The sequence below is a fragment of the Hylobates moloch genome, unplaced genomic scaffold, assembly GCF_009828535.3.
Source record: "Hylobates moloch isolate HMO894 unplaced genomic scaffold, HMol_V3 SCAFFOLD_20, whole genome shotgun sequence".
NCBI classification, from domain to species: domain Eukaryota; kingdom Metazoa; phylum Chordata; class Mammalia; order Primates; family Hylobatidae; genus Hylobates; species Hylobates moloch.
In genome coordinates, this window is record NW_026652295.1 from 49,534,367 (window position 1) to 49,554,666 (window position 20,300).

At 38.0% G+C, this 20,300-nt stretch overlaps 1 protein-coding gene across 1 annotated transcript in view; it reads right to left on the reverse strand.

Annotated features, from left to right (window-relative positions):
- PKHD1 (PKHD1 ciliary IPT domain containing fibrocystin/polyductin) overlaps positions 1 to 20,300 on the reverse strand; it is a 482,509-nt gene that overhangs the window by 278,921 nt on the left and 183,288 nt on the right. Inside the window, exons 37-42 of the mRNA XM_032141123.2 lie at positions 10,049 to 10,259; positions 9,478 to 9,635; positions 6,965 to 7,156; positions 3,900 to 4,025; positions 1,674 to 1,730; positions 1,297 to 1,427 (exon numbers count right to left, since the gene is read on the reverse strand). Of these exons, the coding sequence (XP_031997014.1) occupies positions 1,297 to 1,427; positions 1,674 to 1,730; positions 3,900 to 4,025; positions 6,965 to 7,156; positions 9,478 to 9,635; positions 10,049 to 10,259 (875 nt within the window). The remainder of the gene's footprint in view (positions 1 to 1,296; positions 1,428 to 1,673; positions 1,731 to 3,899; positions 4,026 to 6,964; positions 7,157 to 9,477; positions 9,636 to 10,048; positions 10,260 to 20,300) is intronic.

Consider the following 20,300-nt stretch of genomic DNA (forward strand, 5'->3'; position numbering starts at 1 on the left):
TTAAAATAACAACAAAGAAAAATCCTAATTATCATTAGGATTTTTGGCCTGTAGTAGCCAACAAGTTAAATGCAGCTCCAGCTGTCCTGGGTCTGGGGTCTGGGTTCCTACAGTCCGTGTAGTTCTGCTTCCTTTGCTTACTGGCATATTAGCCACTCCCATTAGGCACCTAAAATGGTGTGTAAGTGCTGTGCTTGGAACAAACATAATTAAGAATCTAAGGAAGGTTGAAGAAATAACCACTACTTTTACTAGGGGTTATTCAGCTGAAGGTAATTGAAAACAGATGATCAGTGAGAAAGAAGCTCATCCTCTGAGTTCCTTAGAAACTCAGCATAATGACATAGTGGATGCTCAGAGGAGTTTCCTGGAAGAGTGAGGCCCTTAACTCCTTTGATACATGATCCATGGGATAAAATAATTAGAAAAGGGGAAACGAAATGGCCTGCCACTACTCTGATGCACTTGTTCACTCAGGTCTACAGCTACATTGTCCCCCCAAAAATTAATTTCTTAAATGTTTAAACAGAAATTTACCAAGAGAAACCAATGTTAAGTTGTACTAAATAATGGGATTTTAAAAATCAAGGTCATTGAAGTGGACTTCATCCTCCTGGAATCTGACATGACCTTATACACCTCATGACTCAGTTTTGAACACTCTTAAAGGACAAAATATGGCCACATTAACATAGTAAGATAGTGAAGGTTTAATAAGAAATTGGTATTGGAATCAAGAGAGACAAAAATCAGCACCCAGAGTGGGTAGTTCAGGGAGCTATTTTAGTTTGCACTATCTAAATGACCAGGAAATGATCAATATCTACTTTGTTTTGCTCCATTACCTATTGCTTCAATAAAGTGTTTCCAGAAATCCTGAGAGGAATGCTTACATTTATCCTAAAGCACTTGTTTAATGCAAAATTATAAATTATTTTCTTGATACTAATATGCAGCAAGTAAACATTTCATACCACACCACCACTAATGCTGCCACCTTAAAGAACTTTTGGAGCAAGCTTGTCCAACCGGCAGCCCACAGGTCGCATGCAGCCCAAGATGGCTTTGAATGTGGCCAAACACAAATTCATCAACTTTCTTAACACATTATGAGATTTTTTTACAATTTTTTTTCAGCTCATCAGCTGTCATTAGTGTTAGTGCATTTTATGTGTGACCCAAGGCAATTCTTCTTCCAATGTGGCCCAGGGAAGCCAAAAGTTTGGACACCCCTGATTGAGAAAGAACTTTATGCCCTCTTGGTTCTGGTCTTCCTGGTAGAGCTGAAGATCTTACCTCTATAACATTGGTGGGACTGCGGATATAGATGCCAGATGGTGTCAACATTTCAGGATTGGAGAGTCCCTCAGCACCAGAAACCCGGATGATCACGTTGTTTCTTATTATATTTCCATGTCCTGACCAGTCTAATGTTTCAACAAACCCAGGGGATCCACAAACATAATTAAAATGTACTCAACTCAACACCCTTGATTCTACTAATACACATCAGAGTTCACATAATGCATTTCATATATATATATATATTTAGAAAATATTTAGTATGCACAATCAACTTAAGAGACCTAACATTTTGCCATCAGGCTTGTCTATAAAATATATGACAATTTTAAATACACTGTAATAGATTTAAAATCAATTTACATATTTACCATCTTTCCTTCCATGAATTGCCTCCCAGGAGATATATCTCATCTCCATGCATGTCCCTGAGAACAAAACACCCCATTACTTGAGCATATTTTATGTCACTTAGGAAAACAAGAGATGCTGCAACACTACCTCTTTGGGTGTGGGTTGTTTTGATTTTGTTTTTGTGTTTTTATCTGTAAATCAGGGAAAGAGATGCAGATCTTATGAACTCTTCAGTTCTAGAGTATCAGGAATCAGAAGTTCATTTTAAATAAAAAGAACAGAAAAATAGATCTGTTTTACTTTTGAGGAGGAGTCTAAGTGACTATCTCCACTGTTAAGTGCCACATATCCTGTGTCAACACTAACCCCATTCCTAGCTGTTCAAACTGGCCACCTGCTATCTGCATGCCCTCACCTTCCCTTGGAAGATCTGAAATGTCCTGTAGGAACAGGATGGACAATATCTAGGACCTTCTCACCCAAACCACTGAGGTTGGAATAGAAGAGCAAGCATGGGCCATGCTAATAGAGAAATTAGTCACTTAAGGGCTATCAATAAAGAGCAGCCCCAAAGAACCCTTCATTACAAAGTCTTTAAGTATCTGGGCTTCCTCATGCTATTTCATGGGTCTGGGTTTGCATACTTGTTATGTGTGAGATTGAGTGCTTTACCTACCACACATCGATAAACAAAAATTTTAATTCCCTCACTTGTAATACAATAGATGTCAAAAGCTTATAATTCACAACATTCAAGCACTAAAGGCTAAATTCCTCCTACAGGTTTTCTTCCTTGCGTAGTTAATATCTATTCCACATAATTGTTTTCTGCTAAGGTAATACTGTTAGGATACCTTTCTCAATTTCTCCTTGATGTTTCACCTTTTCCCTTGTACAGACAAACGTAGGAACAAACAAAGTCAATCCTACATCTGTTAGTTGACTTCCCTGTGGCTGTCCTTTTCTAATCAAAAGATTTTTCTGCACCTGATCACCTCAGTTACCCTTAGTTTTTTGTCTTTTAGAGCTAGAGTATGTTTTAAAGCAAATGTATCTGATTCATATTTTCTCACTAAACAGTTTCCATCTCAGGATAGAACTTTTATAGCTTTTATCTCAACAGATTGGTCTTAAATTAAACATGTATTTTCCCACTGATGATACTACAGAATTAAATATCAAATGGTATTTAACAAATACAGTGATATTCTTACTTTCAGTGAAAACCTCTGATTTACTTTTTTATTCTGATAAAACTAGAGACCCTTTGTTCCTTAATTCATTCATTTCTTTCAACTAATAGATCTACCATGCACTAGTTAATATGCTAAGTGTTCAGGAGACAATGTCCTCAAGAAATCCGGTGGTATGAAGACATTAATCAGATGACCAGAAATGTGGTATATAAGTTTAAATCAAGAAGTACCGATTGGCGCTTAAAGAGCTTAAACAGAAGGACTTGTCTGGGAGAATCTCGCAGGAGAAGAGTAAGGGGCATGAACAGAGCCAGAGAGCTTGTGCAAAGACCCTGAGGAAGGAAAAAGTGTGGTCTTTTGAAGGAACTAAAATAAAATATTTTTAGTGTCACTAGAGTATGGAGGAAGAGAAAAAGAACAAGACAAGTTTACAGAAGTTAACAGAGACAAAATCACCAAAGGGATCTTTTAAGTCTGGTGAAAAGTTTGGGATTCTATTTTAAAAGCAATAAGAAACTCAATGGAGAGAAGTGATAGGATACAATTTGAGATTTTTAAAGATAATTCTGAGTTTTCGAAGGGGAATGAACTTTAGGAAACAGAAGTAGATACAGGTGATCAGTTGAAGATTCTGAAACATGGGCTTCTTCAGCAAGCCACAGGAGCTTAAATTCTATTAAGAAGAGAATTCCAGATTTTTAAATCCTTGGCCAACATCCAAGTTTGACAGTCTGTAAGACTATACAAAGACATATATATGTGACTTAGAATTATTGTGAAAATTACTGGTAGTAAACTTTAAAACTTTCCATTATATACTTATTAACCTGAACTAACCTTTAAAAGATCAATATCCTATGGGTAAAGTTTAGTAAGCCAATCAGTGATGACTACATTTAAATTTAGAATTTTTTACTACAGCCCATTTCTAGTGATCATAAGGCCAATATTTTTATAAATTGAGAATTAGAAATCTGGGGAGAATTCATTGTGAACAACTGTGTCCTACTCAAGAATGCAGAAATTAAACAAGCTTGTTTTACTTACCAACTAGCAGTGCATGACCTAAAATATTGTAGAATACATTGCTGTCCACCTTCAGGCCCAAGGTCCCGCACATGCTGAGGCCTCTACTGAAGGAACTCCTCACTGTGCAGCCCTGTATGAAAGACTCTGAATAGGAGAGAGTAAAGTAAAAATTAGAAATGGCTCCTGAGATTCCGTTGACCACATTTAAAGGAAACTACACTATAGCTAAAGACATTCTCCCACACAATAATGAAACTCAGGAGATAAGAAGTTAGAAGCAGCAATCAAATCAAGACAATGGGTAATTCAAACAAAGAGGCCTCAATAATGAAAAGGGTGAAATTCAACAATCAGGTGTTAGAAAGAAAAAAAAAACAATCTGAGAAAGACAAAGTATGTCTAAACAATAAAAGAACCCATGGCTGTCAAGATTTCCAACTGGCCATCATCTTTGGTATCAGCTCTCATCCCAATACAGCAGACGAGAAGTTAAGGATAATGTGAAGAGCACTGCTTATGGGCCAGCCTTGATCTTTGAAACCTGGAGCTGTGAATTAATATTTATAATTTACGAGGCAATAATATTCTTGGCCCAAGATAGCCAGAGACTCTTATTCCTAACTGTAAGCAAGGCCAAAGGTTGGCCTGAGGATCATGACTCTCACATTTGAACTGGATAGGTTTATAAAACCAAAGAGGAAGCTATCCTACTATGCTAAAAAATTGACAATTAGGAAAATCATTACACTGGTTCCATAGGCATATTCTATGACCCCCAAGTCTGGTTATGAGGCCTAGATGAGTCAATGAATACATAATTACTGAGTGTCAACTACATGTCTCAGGAATTGTGCATTGCATTGTGCTGGAAACATAAAAATGAACGAAACTAAGTAAACTCTGCATTCATGTATTTGCATTCTGATGGAGGAAACTGATATTAAAATAATAAAAATCCATTATTTGAATAATTAAACTACAAATCCTAAAAAGGGACCTTTGTATTATCACTAGGTAGTGAGAAAGATACAGATGCCAAGTGTTGGGATATTAGAAAAGTTACTTTAGTTTACAGAATAATTTGACTTTTAAAATTGGGACTACCCAAAAAATTCTCAAGTTTAACATCACTATTGACACTGGATCTCCACATTCCCCTCAATCTCAGCTCTTCTACTACTAGGTGCCCTCACATTATTCATCAAGGATCCACCCCAATAAGTTAACCCATCCATATCTACTTCTGTAGAAAACACTGCCCTGGTGCACAGAATCTTCACCATATCACCCAAACAGAATATGCCTGACCATGTGAACAACCAGCAAGTACTTATGTGTTTGTGTAGCTCTTATGGGTGGAATACTGGGATTGGTGAACCTTTAAAAAGTACTGTGCAACATTTACCTATGTAACAAACCTGCACATCCTGCACGTGTATCCTGGAACTTAAAATTAAATTAAATTTTTTAAAAAGTACTGTTCAAAGATCCCAATGCTTTCTAACTCTAGTAGCTGGGAGTAATTAGCTGTGTAGGACATGAGGCACTTCAGGGTGTTAAACAATAAAAGATTCCTTGATGATCATTCCAAAAGTTTCTAGCCTCTGCATTTTAACAGGGATTTAAAGGTAATAATGTACTAACGCAGTAATTTTCAAACTTTTATTTTTTAAGCACTGAACTCTTTTTCAAATAAAACTTAAATATAAAATATCTATAAAAATAGATGAACGTGCAGCTACTCTGATTGAAACAGAGGTGGGAGAGATAGGTAAAATTTGATCAAGGAAGGGCTTTGATTATGTTCAATTGATAACTTATTTGTGACAGCTACCCTCTTTTTTACTTAATTGGCCGCATGTCAAATATTCTGCAGTACTATATACAGCTGACCAAAGAACCAGAGAGAAGGAAATAAAGATACTAATCAATCCGAAGCACTAGGGGAGAGGCCATATGAGGAGCCATCCTCTGAAATGACTCAAATAAATTTAAAAAGATTGGAAAAATTAGAATAAATAGACTTCCTTAGCATGCAGATAATTGGAAATGAAGGAAAATGTTGCTTCTGGCAGTTCAGAATCCTGCCCTCAATGACCTCAAGGATTATTCTGCAATTACCTGTTAGAATCCTAGCATCTCTCAAGAGCCACCTGAACCACAAAGTATGCCCTGATGTCCTTTATCAGGCATCAACCTCTGAACCCCTGGGGCACGACCTCTTTAAAGAAGGCAAAGCTTGAATGTGTGGGTGTTGAAAGTGCTGACGAATGGGGAGGATCACTCAGAAATGGAGCTGCTGTCCTCCTGACTTGGCATCTGCACCCCCATTCTGTGATTCTCTGTAGATCAGCTTTTGGTAATGAGTTTTTGCCCTGGATGTTCCTACATTCAACTTTGATTTTAGAACTTTTATCAGTGCATTGGGTCATATTCTCTTTTTCTGATTCTGATCTTGTTTTTCACCTAGTTGTTCTCACCTGAATTTGATGTTTCCTGCTCCCTTCTTATATCTTCATGTCTGGCCAAGATCTGCACATGTAACTGCTCCTCATTCCCAGAAAAAGCACCTGGGTTTCAGCCCATTCCCCCTCATTTCCCCAGGCAAAAGATTCCTCTGATTTAGGACAACTTTACATAGAAGTGCCTGGACTCCCACAGTGTTGATAATGTAATGCCAATTCACCTGTAGTCACAAAGCTAGTAAGTGGTAGAGACAGAATTCAAAACATAGGATTGTGTGGTTCACTCTCGTGTGCTGTATTATAGTGATAGTTCTCAAAGTGGACTCCTTGGACTGCCTGTTCCAGAATCAAAAGGTTTGTATATTCAAAATACACATTCCTAAGTCTACCTTAGACCAGAATTTCTTGGGGTAAGGTCTATAACTCTGAATTTTAGTAAGCTCCACAAGTGATTTGTTTAGGCATACTAAAGTTTGGGAACCACAGACCTAGAATATAACAATTATCCATCTCTAAATCCCTCAAATCCCACATATCATCTATCAATCCTCCATGCATGTAGTGCCTTAAACATGGGAGAAAGAAACATGAGAAGGTCCTAGGTCTGGACCCCCTTACCTCTCATAGCTCCCACCAGAGTGAGTGAGCTCAGATGCTTATGGAAGGCTTGCCCCAAGACTCGAAACTGCACTCCCTTCAACTGGACCTGGCTGGGCTCTTCTGGGAAGGACTGAACGATCACTCTGGCTCCCATATCCCTGGATCCCAGCGTCTTCTCACTCATGGAATACAAACAGTGCTGCAGATTACCTGAAACACAAAATAAAGTCCAGAGAACCTAAAGCATGTAGAACATGCTTCCAGACAAATCTCCCAGTTTGAAAGGTACTGTTAGCACCAAGGAAAAACCATTATTGTTTATTTCATTTAATAATCTTATTTCCCCTTTTCTTTGATTCTCCTCTGTAGATTATTAATTAAAAGATCCGATAAACAGGACATGATGTTGCCTTCACTCTATTTTTTCAAGAAACTCCCAAATCAATCACCTTAATTACTGTCACAAAGAGTCAGACTATAACCCACAAACCCAACCTAAATAGATGCTTATTTCAATCTAAAAGATCCTCTGGAGGAAATGTGCAATAAAATGACCTTCTTGTGGTTGATAATTGTAGGAAAGACATGTTAGCACTGAATATAATAACAGCACTTTTTAATCTTAAGCTGTCCAACGAGGTTTCCCCATTACTGTGCTGTTTTATGGTTTGGGGACTTAGCAATAACGCTACCACAGAAATGTCAAAGGACTCCAGAGAAGCAACTGAGCAGCTCCTGCACCAACACCTACTTCCCCAGCTGTGCCACTAATGAGGACAGCAGCAACCTGAACCTAACACACACAACTACAAATGCCAGTGAGGACAGCAACCACCTGAACTAACACACACACCTATGAATACCAGGGAGGGCAGCAAACCACCTGGACCTAACACACACAACTACTACTGCTACCAAAATGTTGTGACCTCAGGATCCAGGGCACCTTCTGTTGATACATGGCATTTGGTGGTACAAAGTAATCTGGAGAATAAATCATCTCTCCAATGAATAATAAAGATTTTTCATGTTAATGATCCAAAGAAGCACCAATAATATAAAACACTGTATCATATCACAGTAAATTTCAGAATCCAGTCATTTGCTAATACCCAGAGAAGAGGTGAATGAAGAGATATTTATATTTGTATGCCTTATCACAATTCGATTATTTGTGCCAGTGATCCATAAGATTTTCAAATGGACAGGCCTTGTGTTATTAAATTCAGCTACCTTGTTCCACACTCCAGCCCCACACAGAAAAGGAATGACTTATTTTGAGAATATTGTAGTTATATTTATGATTTGTGATAAAATCAAGGATGTTTTCCATTTGGGGCTCACAGATTTATAATGGCTTAAACCTAGAAGCATGGTCTCACTGGCAGCATGATCAAATGCAATATTTGGCAAAATATGATCTCAGAATACCAAGGAAGTTTGAATAGAATGTAGATCCCAATTCTGCAGAATTGATAAAGTTGGGCAGTTGATGGAAGTGAACCCACTGTTATCCAAACATTCTTTTTAGAATGACACATTTGTGAGTAGATGATTTGTAGGGAGGGAGGTGAGGCCAAACTGCCTCTCTACTTCTAACAACTCCCCACACCAAACCACGTGGCAACATTTTACTCACATGCACCTATATTTAGACACAACTCAAATCTTTAACTCCAGCTCCCTTTGACCTTTCTTCCAGGCTCCACACATTACCAGACATCTCTACACAGTTGCTGGCCTGGCATCTCAGTTACGACATATACAAAATTAAACTCATCATTGCCACTCTCCCACCCCAAAATCTACTCCCCTTCCCATCCCAGCAAATAGCCTCATCATCCATCCAGAGCTCATGCCTGGAAGTCATCCCTTGACACCCACACCATCCTGGACCAAAGTTGACAAATGATATCTTCACAACATGTGAAAGCCTCATAATGTACAGCCTGGGAAACCAAAACATGACCTACTAAACTAACCATCCCTGAAATAGATGCTTAATAGGCACATCAATGTGATTCAGTGCCTGCTATTCTACTAGAAGATAAATTGAATTTTTCCACCACTTACCTAAAGTATGTGGTAGTTCACTCAGAAAACAAATCCCAAAAAGGGGATGGGGGAGCCCTACAAGTCTGATCAGTAAGAATGTGCTGCCTGAGCCCAGAACTCTGGCATATGGTTTTCCTGAGAATCTTAGAAGTGGCCTGGAATTTTAACATTGAACCCAGAAAAGTAATTCAACTCTTCAGATTTAGTTCTTTAATAGAAATATTTTCCCCAGAGAAATAATATTCTATTTCTTTTGTCTTTTGTTTATCTTTTTCACAAGGTTGTTGGGCAGTGGGGCAGGGAGGAGAATGAAATGACAATCAAGAGCATTCTGAAAACTACAGAAAAGTATGGGCATCCAAAGATTAAGGGCTTACTCTATTTTAAAAGAGGTCAACCATAGCAATGCCATCTATCATCAGACAGTAAGAATATTCTTTTTGCTCATTGGACTTTCCAACAAAACACTCTTCTACCTTCTGGAGCATTGGCCTCCTGGCATGAAACAAGCAGCTTCTCCCTCTCGTTAGTGAGAGTTCCTTGTATGGTAATACGCCTGCTGAGCAGAGCCACAGTGGCCTTGAAAATATGGTGCTCCCCAGCCACCCAATTCTCTGTAAAGTTGTGAGAATATCTGGGGAAAAAAAGAGGATGATAGAACTGAGGACATTACTCCAAATCTTACTAGGAATAATAAGCCACTAGATTAACATAATTCTTCCTTTGGAGATCTATTCATGTTTCTTTAGAAACTCAATACCAAATAGTGAACTATAGACACAAGTACATGAAAATTAGAAATTATGCTGATCATTGCCCTAATCATTTGTGTAAGACAGAAGTTCTAGAGACTCACAAGACAAACTAACTTACAAAGTCTAAATCTTCAAAACATTTCATGCTTTTTAATTTTCTTGTCAAAATGTCTACCATTATTTAAGCAGAAGAAATAAATCATGTAAAGACCCCAATACAAATGTCCAGACCCCAACACAGTTAAGATCTCATCTTCCTCCATGTCAACTTAGCCAAGCTGACGCTCGGTACCTCAAAGGTGACTTAAGATAGAGGTCTGTATCCTGCACAGTTTCCACAGTGACAATCTCTTCCATCGGTTTGGCACCTTCAACACCTGTTCCACTGATGATGACAACTTCATCCCCAGGGTGCCAGTCCACAGCATCTTCTAAAGCCAACACTGTGTCTTGGGCATGGGCAGTTGCTCGAAGACGGGTGACAATTACTTCTGGTAGTGAACCTAAAGCAGCCCAAGGAAAAGTTGTCCAGATAATTTAATCATTAATCAAAACGTGATTAATTAATCATTAATAAATGTGATGTTATTTAGCCAAAGAATCCCATAAAATAAGACCTGGAAAAGCAAGCTTCAGGATAGGTAAGCACCAATTTTTTATATTAGTTTTGTTTTATTTTGTTTGACATTAGTTTTCTTTTTATCTATAAAAAGAAGTCAATAAAAGTAAGCCAGAATAGAGAATAGCAATGTGTAAAAAGCACAAGAATTGTGGTCAGATTACACTTATATTTGAGTCAAGGTCTTGTCATATTCTAACCCTATTCTTTAGGGTAATAAACTTGATGAGTGGGCTTCAGTTTCCTCAGTTAAAAACAGAAGTAGCAGGGTCTTCCATCACAGGGTTTTGGAAAGATTCAATGAAATAATATCTATGAAACATCTAGCTTGGATGTTACCACATAATAGACCCTAAATGTATGTTAGTCCTTTCTCTTCCTTTTCTGTGTCACACTGTTTGAGGATGAAATTTTACCACCTCTTTTTTATTCCAAGTAAAAAGAAGTGGTTATTAGACTTTCTGATGTAGACCTCCATAACTAATTTCCAGTATGAAGACTTCACAAATAACAAAAATAGAGGTGAAAACAAAAATTATCTCTTAGAGTTGTCATAAGTCTTGGTGTATTAAATGATCCCTTCAAACTCTAAAAACTAGACCTATCTAACATAGGACTGCTAAATGCAGTTGACGAAGGGGAACTTGTGGTTCTAGATAACTTTGTTTGTATTACACTCCAGCATACCCACCTGACCACGCCCATACCAGCATGCTAATCTCTAATTATCAAAGATTCAAGAAGGTCATCTGTCTCACAGTTTATTCTGGTCTTTTCCAGCAAGGGTCAAGGCACAGATTTTTTCAAGTCATTATCTGAATACTTCAGAAAACAAAAGGCTTACTCCCTACTCTTTCCTCTTTCTGTAGTACATTTCCTTCCTCTTTTGCAATGGATGATAATTTACCTTTAGCCTGCAGCAAGTTACTGTCCTCCCTTGTTGTACTAAAGTAAAGTAATAATACTTGAATCTCTAACTACAGAGGTGGCCGACAATAAATCATTTTCAAATTATTTTAAACTTTCCTCTTTATTTATTTGTCTCTCTGTGCATAAGCACTTGTACCAATAATGTTCTAGGCTTAGAAAGGTCTCTGGGTTAATATTGTAATTTCTGAAGTTTACTTGGGCAATAATTTTGTCTTAAAAAAATGTACAGAGTTCAAAATTTCTAATTATAGGGCAGGTGAAAATTAAGACATAAATCATCCCAAAAGAAAATAATTTTAATTTTATTTCTTGTTTGTATATCTTAACCCTTGGAAACAATAAAATGAAATAAAATTTATTTATATGTATATGCATATATATGTGAATTTTTATAACCCATTCTTGAATGTCTACATAGAAAAATCTCCACCAAGCATAGAAAAATGTTTATCCAAGACAAAACGCCGTCAGATTCTGTGATCAATATTCACAATTCTCAATTAATATGCAACAAACACCTACTATGTGACTATCAACATGCAAGCTACACATGGCAGAACCAACAGTAGAGACCACAAAGGTCTAGCTCAACTAATTACTCCTATAAATAATGGTCAACTCTGAATGGATGAAAAAATTCACAGAAAATCTTTGAAGTACATTTTTAAACTATTAACAAAAAGTTACATCTTTTTAAATATTGACAGAGCCTCTAGAAAGCAGTAAAACTATCTTATAACTTATGCACTCTCATTGCAAAAATAACATCTCTATGTGTGTGGTTAAAACATCAAGCCTGGATGTTTAATGAGTGTTGGCTTCATATTTCTAGCTACATAGTAGATATTGACATTTAGATGAGCTACTACCATCTTAAAATTATTGCAATAATTATCTGAGCTAGACCCTCTTGCAAACAGCTTTTATTCCTTTAAGTATTGCTCCTTATGTTCTTTTTTTAAACAAATTTTGTGCTAAGTTAATTACATCCCTTCTTTGTCCATTAACCTGCAGTATTTTCCTGCAATACTCAGTAACAAAGTCTCAAATTTCCTGCTTGACTTTAAAGACTCTCCATAATGTGACCCTACTTTATGGTCTCTGATTTCTTAATAAATTCTGTTCCAAGGAGCCCAGTCTCTTTACCTCTGGATCATCCTGCCTCTAATCTTTTGTCAATTTTGTCCTTTCCACTCGTGTCCTTGCTTCTTTCTCTTCATCTATCCTTTTAAAGCACAACTCAAACCAGATCTTTTCAATGAATTTCAGAACATACTTCATCTTCACTTCCTCCTACAGACCTTGTAGTGATCAGTGACATTGTTCCTTCAGCAAAATCTGTGTATATATCTGGGATTTAGGCATTCCCAAGCATGTCTGGGTAGCTTGTGGGCCATTTATTGGTGCTGCTTTGTGTGGGGGAGGAAGTTTGCACAAAGAAACAGATGGGAGAAGAGAAGATATGGGGTCAATCTCAGATATAGGCCCTCTCTCTTGACCACAAGGACGTGTGACTGAACCTGAGGGAATAATTTGGAGGAATCCTCCAGATGGCTTTGTCACCTGATGCTGCTCCACCTGAGATTCTCTCACCAACTCACTCTGCTGCATTCTTTAGAACTTAAGCCTGAGAGAAGCCTCCAAGACTTGCTGAGTAGGCAAACCCTGTATATAATCTGTCATATCACCATGGCTGTCTCCTTTCTCACACTTAACACAACTGCAATTTGGCCCCTATTTCTGTACTTAGAATTTGTCTCCCCCACTAAACACAACAGCCAAAACCATACCTATGTTTGTGCACTGTCACAACATCAATGCCTTTCACAGTATCTAGCATATATTAAGTGTCCCATAAATACAACCTGAACGCATAAAATCACAAATGAGACAGAGAAACAAGCGCCCCAATGTCTTGGTGTCCAGTTGATCAGGTGGGACTCTGAGCGGCATGCAGAGACAGTTGCCACATTTCATCATGGGACACAGTACACTCCCACGCTTTGGGGTTTTAAATGAAAGCCCACACCCTCAAACCCATGTGTTCAGTACTCTCATGGCAGGTGCCAGCAGTAGATGCAGAGATGAGGCAGCCCCTACTACCTTCCTGAATGGAGAACAATGACCAGGAAGCCAAAGTAGGAGGAAAAGAACATGAAAGATGCCTCATGGTGACTAAGGCAGACAGATGAACTCACAGAAAACACATTGTGAGAACACCTAGAACAAGCAAGCAGAAATGCTAAAAAGAAGAGGAGGTTTTGTGAGAGTTGGGAGCTGCAGACAGTAAAATTTTTATCACTATTGAAATATCCACAGGCTGAGCAGGCTCAGGGAAGCCTGGGGAGACTTCAGTTATATAAACAATAGTCAGTCCCATGTATCTCAGCACTAAATCATCCTGAAATTACTAAAGTGCATGTGTCTTTTCTCTCCACCTTACAGGTGGCACCATGACTGCTGTGCCGCTGCCTCATGTCTCCTTTATATATGGCACAATTCCTAACACAGCACTGGACACATAATTAACATTCAATTCATAGTGGTTTAAATGAGCTATTTTAAGTATTGCCTTCTGGACAATCACTTGTAAGCTCCCATCAGATATATACCCAAGTGAGTATATAATATTCAATATACAAAAAGCAGAAAAAAATACAAACATTTATTGAAAACTTAGAATAACCCCAAACTATGCAAACTAGTTTCATTGTCAAGTAAGAAATCTTTGGTTTTTTATTTTTGTTATTTATTTTAACAGATTGTACAGATAGGAAACTATGATTCTTCAAGGACAAGATTATTTGGTAATAGATATCAGCACAAAGTTCTGAAACTAGTTCTTCTGAATCTAAGACCAGAGAACTAGACAAGTAAATGGAATTTGTAGCCTCTGGAAATAGCTGTAAATTAAATGTACCCAATTAGCTTTGATGTTCAAAAAATTATACTCATTACTTCATAAATGTTATTTAAATGTCATACAAGGTGGACCAACTGACTTCTCTGATGAAGAAGGCATTGCACACCTTTTAAATCTGAGTCATTTCTGTTCATAGAACTATTGAAACCCAGGTTGGGTAGCTCCCTTCCTTTCTGTACCACAAATCAAAAAACACATAAAACTACAGTATAAAAAGCTCAATAATTTATGAATATGCTAAATGAAAAAGGACTATGCTTTTAACTTGTAATTTAATACTATGTTTAATCACTTTGGGCTTTCGATGTTGACCTGTTAACCAACAAACTACTCATTTACTCCCACTAATGACTTCTACTCATAATTGTATTTCCTACAAATTATTGCTCAAGCATTTCAATGTCATTCATCCATAATTACACAGTCTCAGAGAACCATTCTTACTAAATGGGCATGGAGAAAAAGAAAATAATCTTTGTGGGTTAACACACTAACATCACTAATTGTCCTCTGTTTGTTTATTTTGTAGGACTTAAATCTTTATTCTAAGAATAACTGCCAAGGCCTTTCAAAATCATTTAGGGTGGGTGAGGGAGAGAGGGAGGGAGAGAGAGAGAAAGAAAGAAAGAAGAGAGAGAAAGGAGAAAGAAAAGGACAATTTATTAAAATAATGTTTGCATCAGAATAGAAATAAAGGAACTCACAAAAAAACTAGAAATATTGTCCTCAAATATATACAAATTATTTCCCCCTTATTTCTGGATGCAACATCACCATTATCCATAACAAAACATTGAATGCTGTCTTGTGTGTGGATGAACATTTGTCAAGCACTAGGAAGACAAACACAAAGAACAGAGTTCCTTTCCTCCAGGGCCCATGATCAGTACAAGAAATAGACAAAAATCAGAAGTGCACTGTGCAAGGTGCAGAGTGACACTCAGGGGTGTACAGACATGGAGCACTGCAATCACACCAAGGGCGTGGTCCTTTCCAGGAATGCTTCCCAGAAGAGGTGATAACTGAGCTGGGTCTTGAAGGACAAGCCAAAGTGAGCCAGATGACAAAACGGGAAGTGTACCCTAGGCAACGACAATGATGTATACCAGGGTGGGGGACATTCAAATAACCACTACATAAGTGGCATGGCCAGAGTACAGGTATACAGAAGGTATAGGCACCTAGTGACTGTCCCTTCATTCTGAAGAGGTGAGCAGGACCCACCCAAAAATGTCTCACAGGCCCTCCCATAGTTTATCCTAAAAATTATTTGGAAACCACTAAATGAATATTTGGGATGAAATCTAAGAAATCATACTGTTGTGAAACTGTTTTAAGCCCCTAGTACACATATCAAACTAAGAGAAGAAAATCCTTAGTGAGAAAATGGACTTACTGCATGTTGGGGAGAATGAGTCAAATCCAAAGACAAACAAGAGGTAGCCAGTAGGGAAACAGAGAGCCTGATGTGTTACTCTAGGAACTAGATATCAGACCTTTGGAGCACATGAAGAGGACTTGGCAAAATAATGCAGGACTTTGTTGACCTGTTTTAAAGACCTCAAGTTGTATTTGAAATAGCTATAAAAACAAATATACATATATTTCCTTTAAGTTCTGGGATACATGCACAGAACGTGCAGGTTTGTTACATAGGTATACATGTGCCATGGTGGTTTGCTGCACCCATCAACCCATCATCTACATTAGGTATTTCTCCTAATGCTCTCCTTCCCCTTGCCCCCCACCCACTAACAGGCCCTGGTGTGTGATGTTGCCCTCCCTGTGTCCATGTGTTCTCATTGTTCAACTGCTGCTTATGAGTGAGAACATGTTGTGTTTGGTTTTCTGTTCTTGTGTTAGTTTGCGGAGAATGATGGTTTCCTGCTTCATCCATGTCCCTGCAAAGGACATGAACTCATCCTTTTTTATGGCTGCATAGTATTCCACGGTATAGATGTGCCACATTTTCTTTATCCAGTCTATCACTGATGGGCATTTTGACTGGTTCCAAGTCTCTGCTATTGTGAACAGTGCTTCAATAAACATACGTGTGCATGTGTCTTTATGGTAGAATGATTTATAATCCTTTGGGTATATACCCAGTAATGGGATTGCTGGGTCAAATGGTATTTCTGGTTCCTGATCCTTGAGGAATCACCACACTGTCTTCCAGTGTAAAAGCGTTACTATTTCTACACATCCTCTCCAGCATCTGTTGTTTCCTACTTTTTAGTGATCACCATTCTCACTGGTGTGAGACGGTATATTGACCAGTAATGATGAGCTTTTATTCATATGTTTGTTGATCGCATAAATATCTTCCTTTGAGAAGTGTCCACTCATATCCTTCACCCACTTTTTGATGGGGCTGTTTTTTCTTGTAAATTTGTTTAAGTTCTTTGTAGATTCTGGAAATTAGCCATTTGTCAGATGGATAGATTGCAAAAATTTTCTCCCATTCTGTAGGTTGCCTGTTCACTATAATGATAGTTTCTTTTGCTACGCAGAAGCTCTTTAGTTTCATTAGATCCCATTTGTCAATTTTGGCTTTCGTTCCCGTTGCTTTCAGTGTTTCAGTCATGAAGTCTTTGCCCATGCCTATGTCCTGAATGGTATTGCCTAGGTTTTCTTCTAGTTTTTTTATGGTTTTAGGTCTTACATTTAAGACGTTAATCCATCTTGAGTTAATTTTTATATAAGGTATAATGCAGAATACTGAAACTGGACCTCTTCTTTACAAATTTATATTTTTAAAGGTCACCCCACTTGTTGTATGAGGGATAAATTTCAGGAAAGTGAGTGAAAGTAGAAAGTCTATGTAGAAGGCTATTGCAGTAATGTAGAAGGTTATCACAGTAGTTCTGGCAAAAGTTTTGGAGGTTTGAATCAGAGTTAGACAATGAATTTGGAGAGAAGGATGCAAATTTGAGATATCTTTTGGAATATCAAAAGGACTGGGTGATTGGATCTAGAGGAAGGAAGATGTCAATAACGTCTTACATCCATAGCTGAAGCAAGTTAGTAAATAAACAGGGACACTTGGGAAATAAAGAATGCATTCAATAAGTATTTATTGAGTACCTACTATGTGTTATATGTTATGCCCTGCTTTAGGTATGGAAATACAGTAGTGAGCAGAACAGTCAAAAACCCCCACCCTCATGTAGTTCATGTTCTAGTAGTATTCATCTCAGACATCTTAAGCTTTTGATAGCCATTTTACAAAGGTTATATTTTAGGTATTAAAGAGAATATCCAAGTGACAAGTTGGGTCTGGAGCTTAGAAGAGAGGTCTGAAGCTAGATACATAAAAAATATATTAACAGAGATTAATAGATAGAAACTACTGGGATTACTTGAGAGAAAGTACAAATTTATAAATGAAAAACACTTGAGACCAACCCCATGGGAATACTGTCATTTGAAGGTTGAGTAGATAAGGAGAAACCTAAGAGAAGTAAAAGGAAGAAAATCAAAAGATGAAGACACATGCTACTGAGGTCTGAATGTGTCCCCAAAAATTCTTATGTTGAAACTTAATGATCAGAGTGATAGTATTAAGAGGTGGGAACCTTAGGAGGTGATTAAGTCATAAGGTCATCCCTCATGGGTGGGATTAGCACCCTTATAAAAGGGGTGTGAGCCTTTTGCCCCTTCCATCCTTCCACCATGTAAGTACATGGCCAGAAACCCCACACCTTGATTTTGGACTTCTCAGCCTCCAGAACTGTCAAAAATAAATCTCTGTTGTTTATAAATTACCCAGTCTCAGGTACTTTTTCATAGTAGCACAAACAGACCAAGATGTATGCTTACCCATAAAGAGACAAAATAATGCAGTAAAGAGAGTTTTATTCCTGGATGCAACTGGGGGCCCATTTCTCTCCATTCCTGGCTCTTCTCTGCTATTGTTAAGGTCTGGATGCCCCACTCAGTATCTATTGTGCCCAAAGCATGTTTCCCACTGTTCATTTCATCCCTCTGCCAGTAGAAGGTAGGATGCATAGTAGCAGAATATGAGCTTTGAAGGGAGAAAGATGGGAAAATCCTGCCCTTCCATCATTCTTGTGGTAAGAACATTTAAGATTATTCTCTTAGCAATTTTCAATTCTGCAATATATTAACTATAATCATTATGCTGTACAATAGATGTTCAGAACTTACTTAACCTTGGCTAACTAAAACTTTGTACCCATTCCCCAATACCCTTCCTCGCAGCCACAGGCAACTACCATTCTTCCTCTGCTTCTATGAGTTCAACTTTTTAGACATGTGGACATGTAACTGAGAGATCATGTGGTTTTTTTCTTTCTGTGCCTGAATTTTTTTCATTTTGCATATATCCTTCAGGTTCCTCCATGTGGTCACAAATGACAGAATTTCCTTCTTTTATTTTATTTTATTATACTTTAAGTTTTAGGGTACATGTGCACAATGTGCAGGTTTGTTACATATGTATACATGTGCCATGTTGGTGTGCTACACCCATTAACTCGTCATTTAGCATTAGGTATATCTCCTAATGCTATCCCTCCCCAGTCCCCCCACCCACAACAGTCCCTGGAGTGTGATGTTCCCCTTCCTGTGTCCATGTGTTCTCATTGTTCAATTCCCACCTATGAGTGAGAACATGTGGTGTTTGCTTTTTTCTCCTTGTGATAGTTTGCTGAGAATGATGGTTTCCAGTTTCATCCACGTCCCTACAAAGGACATGAACTCATCCTGTTTTATGGCTGCATAGTATTCCATGGTGTATATGTGCCACATTTTCTTAATCCAGTCTATCATTGTTGGACATTTAGGTTGGTTCCAAGTCTTTGCTATTGTGAATAGTGCTGCTATAAACATACGTGTGCATGTGTCTTTATAGCAGCACAATTTATAATCCTCTGGGTATACACCCAGTAATGGGATGGCTGGGTCAAATGGTATTTCTAGTTCTAGATCCCTGAGGAATCGCCACACTGACTTCCACAATGGTTACACTAGTTTACAGTCCCACCAAGAGTGTAAAAGTGTTCCTGTTTCTCCACATCCTGTCCAGAACCTGTTGTTTCCTGACTTTTTAATGATGGCCATTCTAACTGGTGTGAGATGGTATCTCATTGTGGTTTTGATTTGCATTTCTCTGATGGCCAGTGATGATGAGCATTTTTGCATGTGTTTTTGGCTGCATAAATGTCTTCTTTTGAGAAGTGTCTGTTCATGTCCTTCGCTCACTTTTTGATGGGGTTGTTTGTTTTTTTCTTGTAAATTTGTTTGAGTTCAATGTAGATTCTGGATATTAGCCCTTTGTCAGATGAGTAGGTTGCAAAAATTTTCTCCCATTCTGTAGGTTGCCTGTTCACTCTGATGGTAGTTTCTTCCGCTGTGCAGTAGCTCTTTAGTTTAATGAGATCCCATTTGTCAATTTTGGCTTTTGTTGCCATTGCTTTTGATGTTTTAGATATGAAGTCCTTGCCCATGCCTATGTCCTGAATGGTATTGCCTAGGTTTTCTTCTAGGGTTTTTATGGTCTTAGGTCTAACATGTAAGTCTTTAATCCATCTTGAATTAATTTTTCTATAAGGGGTAAGGAAGGGATCCAGTTTCAGCTTTCTACATATGGCTAGCCAGTTTTCATAGCACCATTTATTAAATAGGGAATCCTTTCCCCATTGCTTGTTTTTGTCAGGTTTGTCAAAGATCAGATGGTTGTAGATATGTGACATTATTTCTGAGGGCTCTGTTCTGTTCCATTGATCTATATCTCTGTTTTGGTATCAGTACCATGCTGTTTTGGTTACTGTAGCCTTGTAGTATAGTTTGAAGTCAGGTAGCGTGATGCCTCCAGCTTTGTTCTTTTGGCTTAGGATTGACTTGGTCATGCAGGCTCTTTTTTGGTTCCATATGAACTTTAAAGTAGTTTTTTCCAATTCTGTGAAGAAAGTCATTGGTAGCTTGATGGGGATGGCATTGAATCTATAAATTACCTTGGGCAGTATGGCCATTTTCACAATATTGATTCTTCCTGCCCATGAGCATGGAATGTTCTTCCATTTGTTTGTGTCCTCTTTTATTTCATTGAGC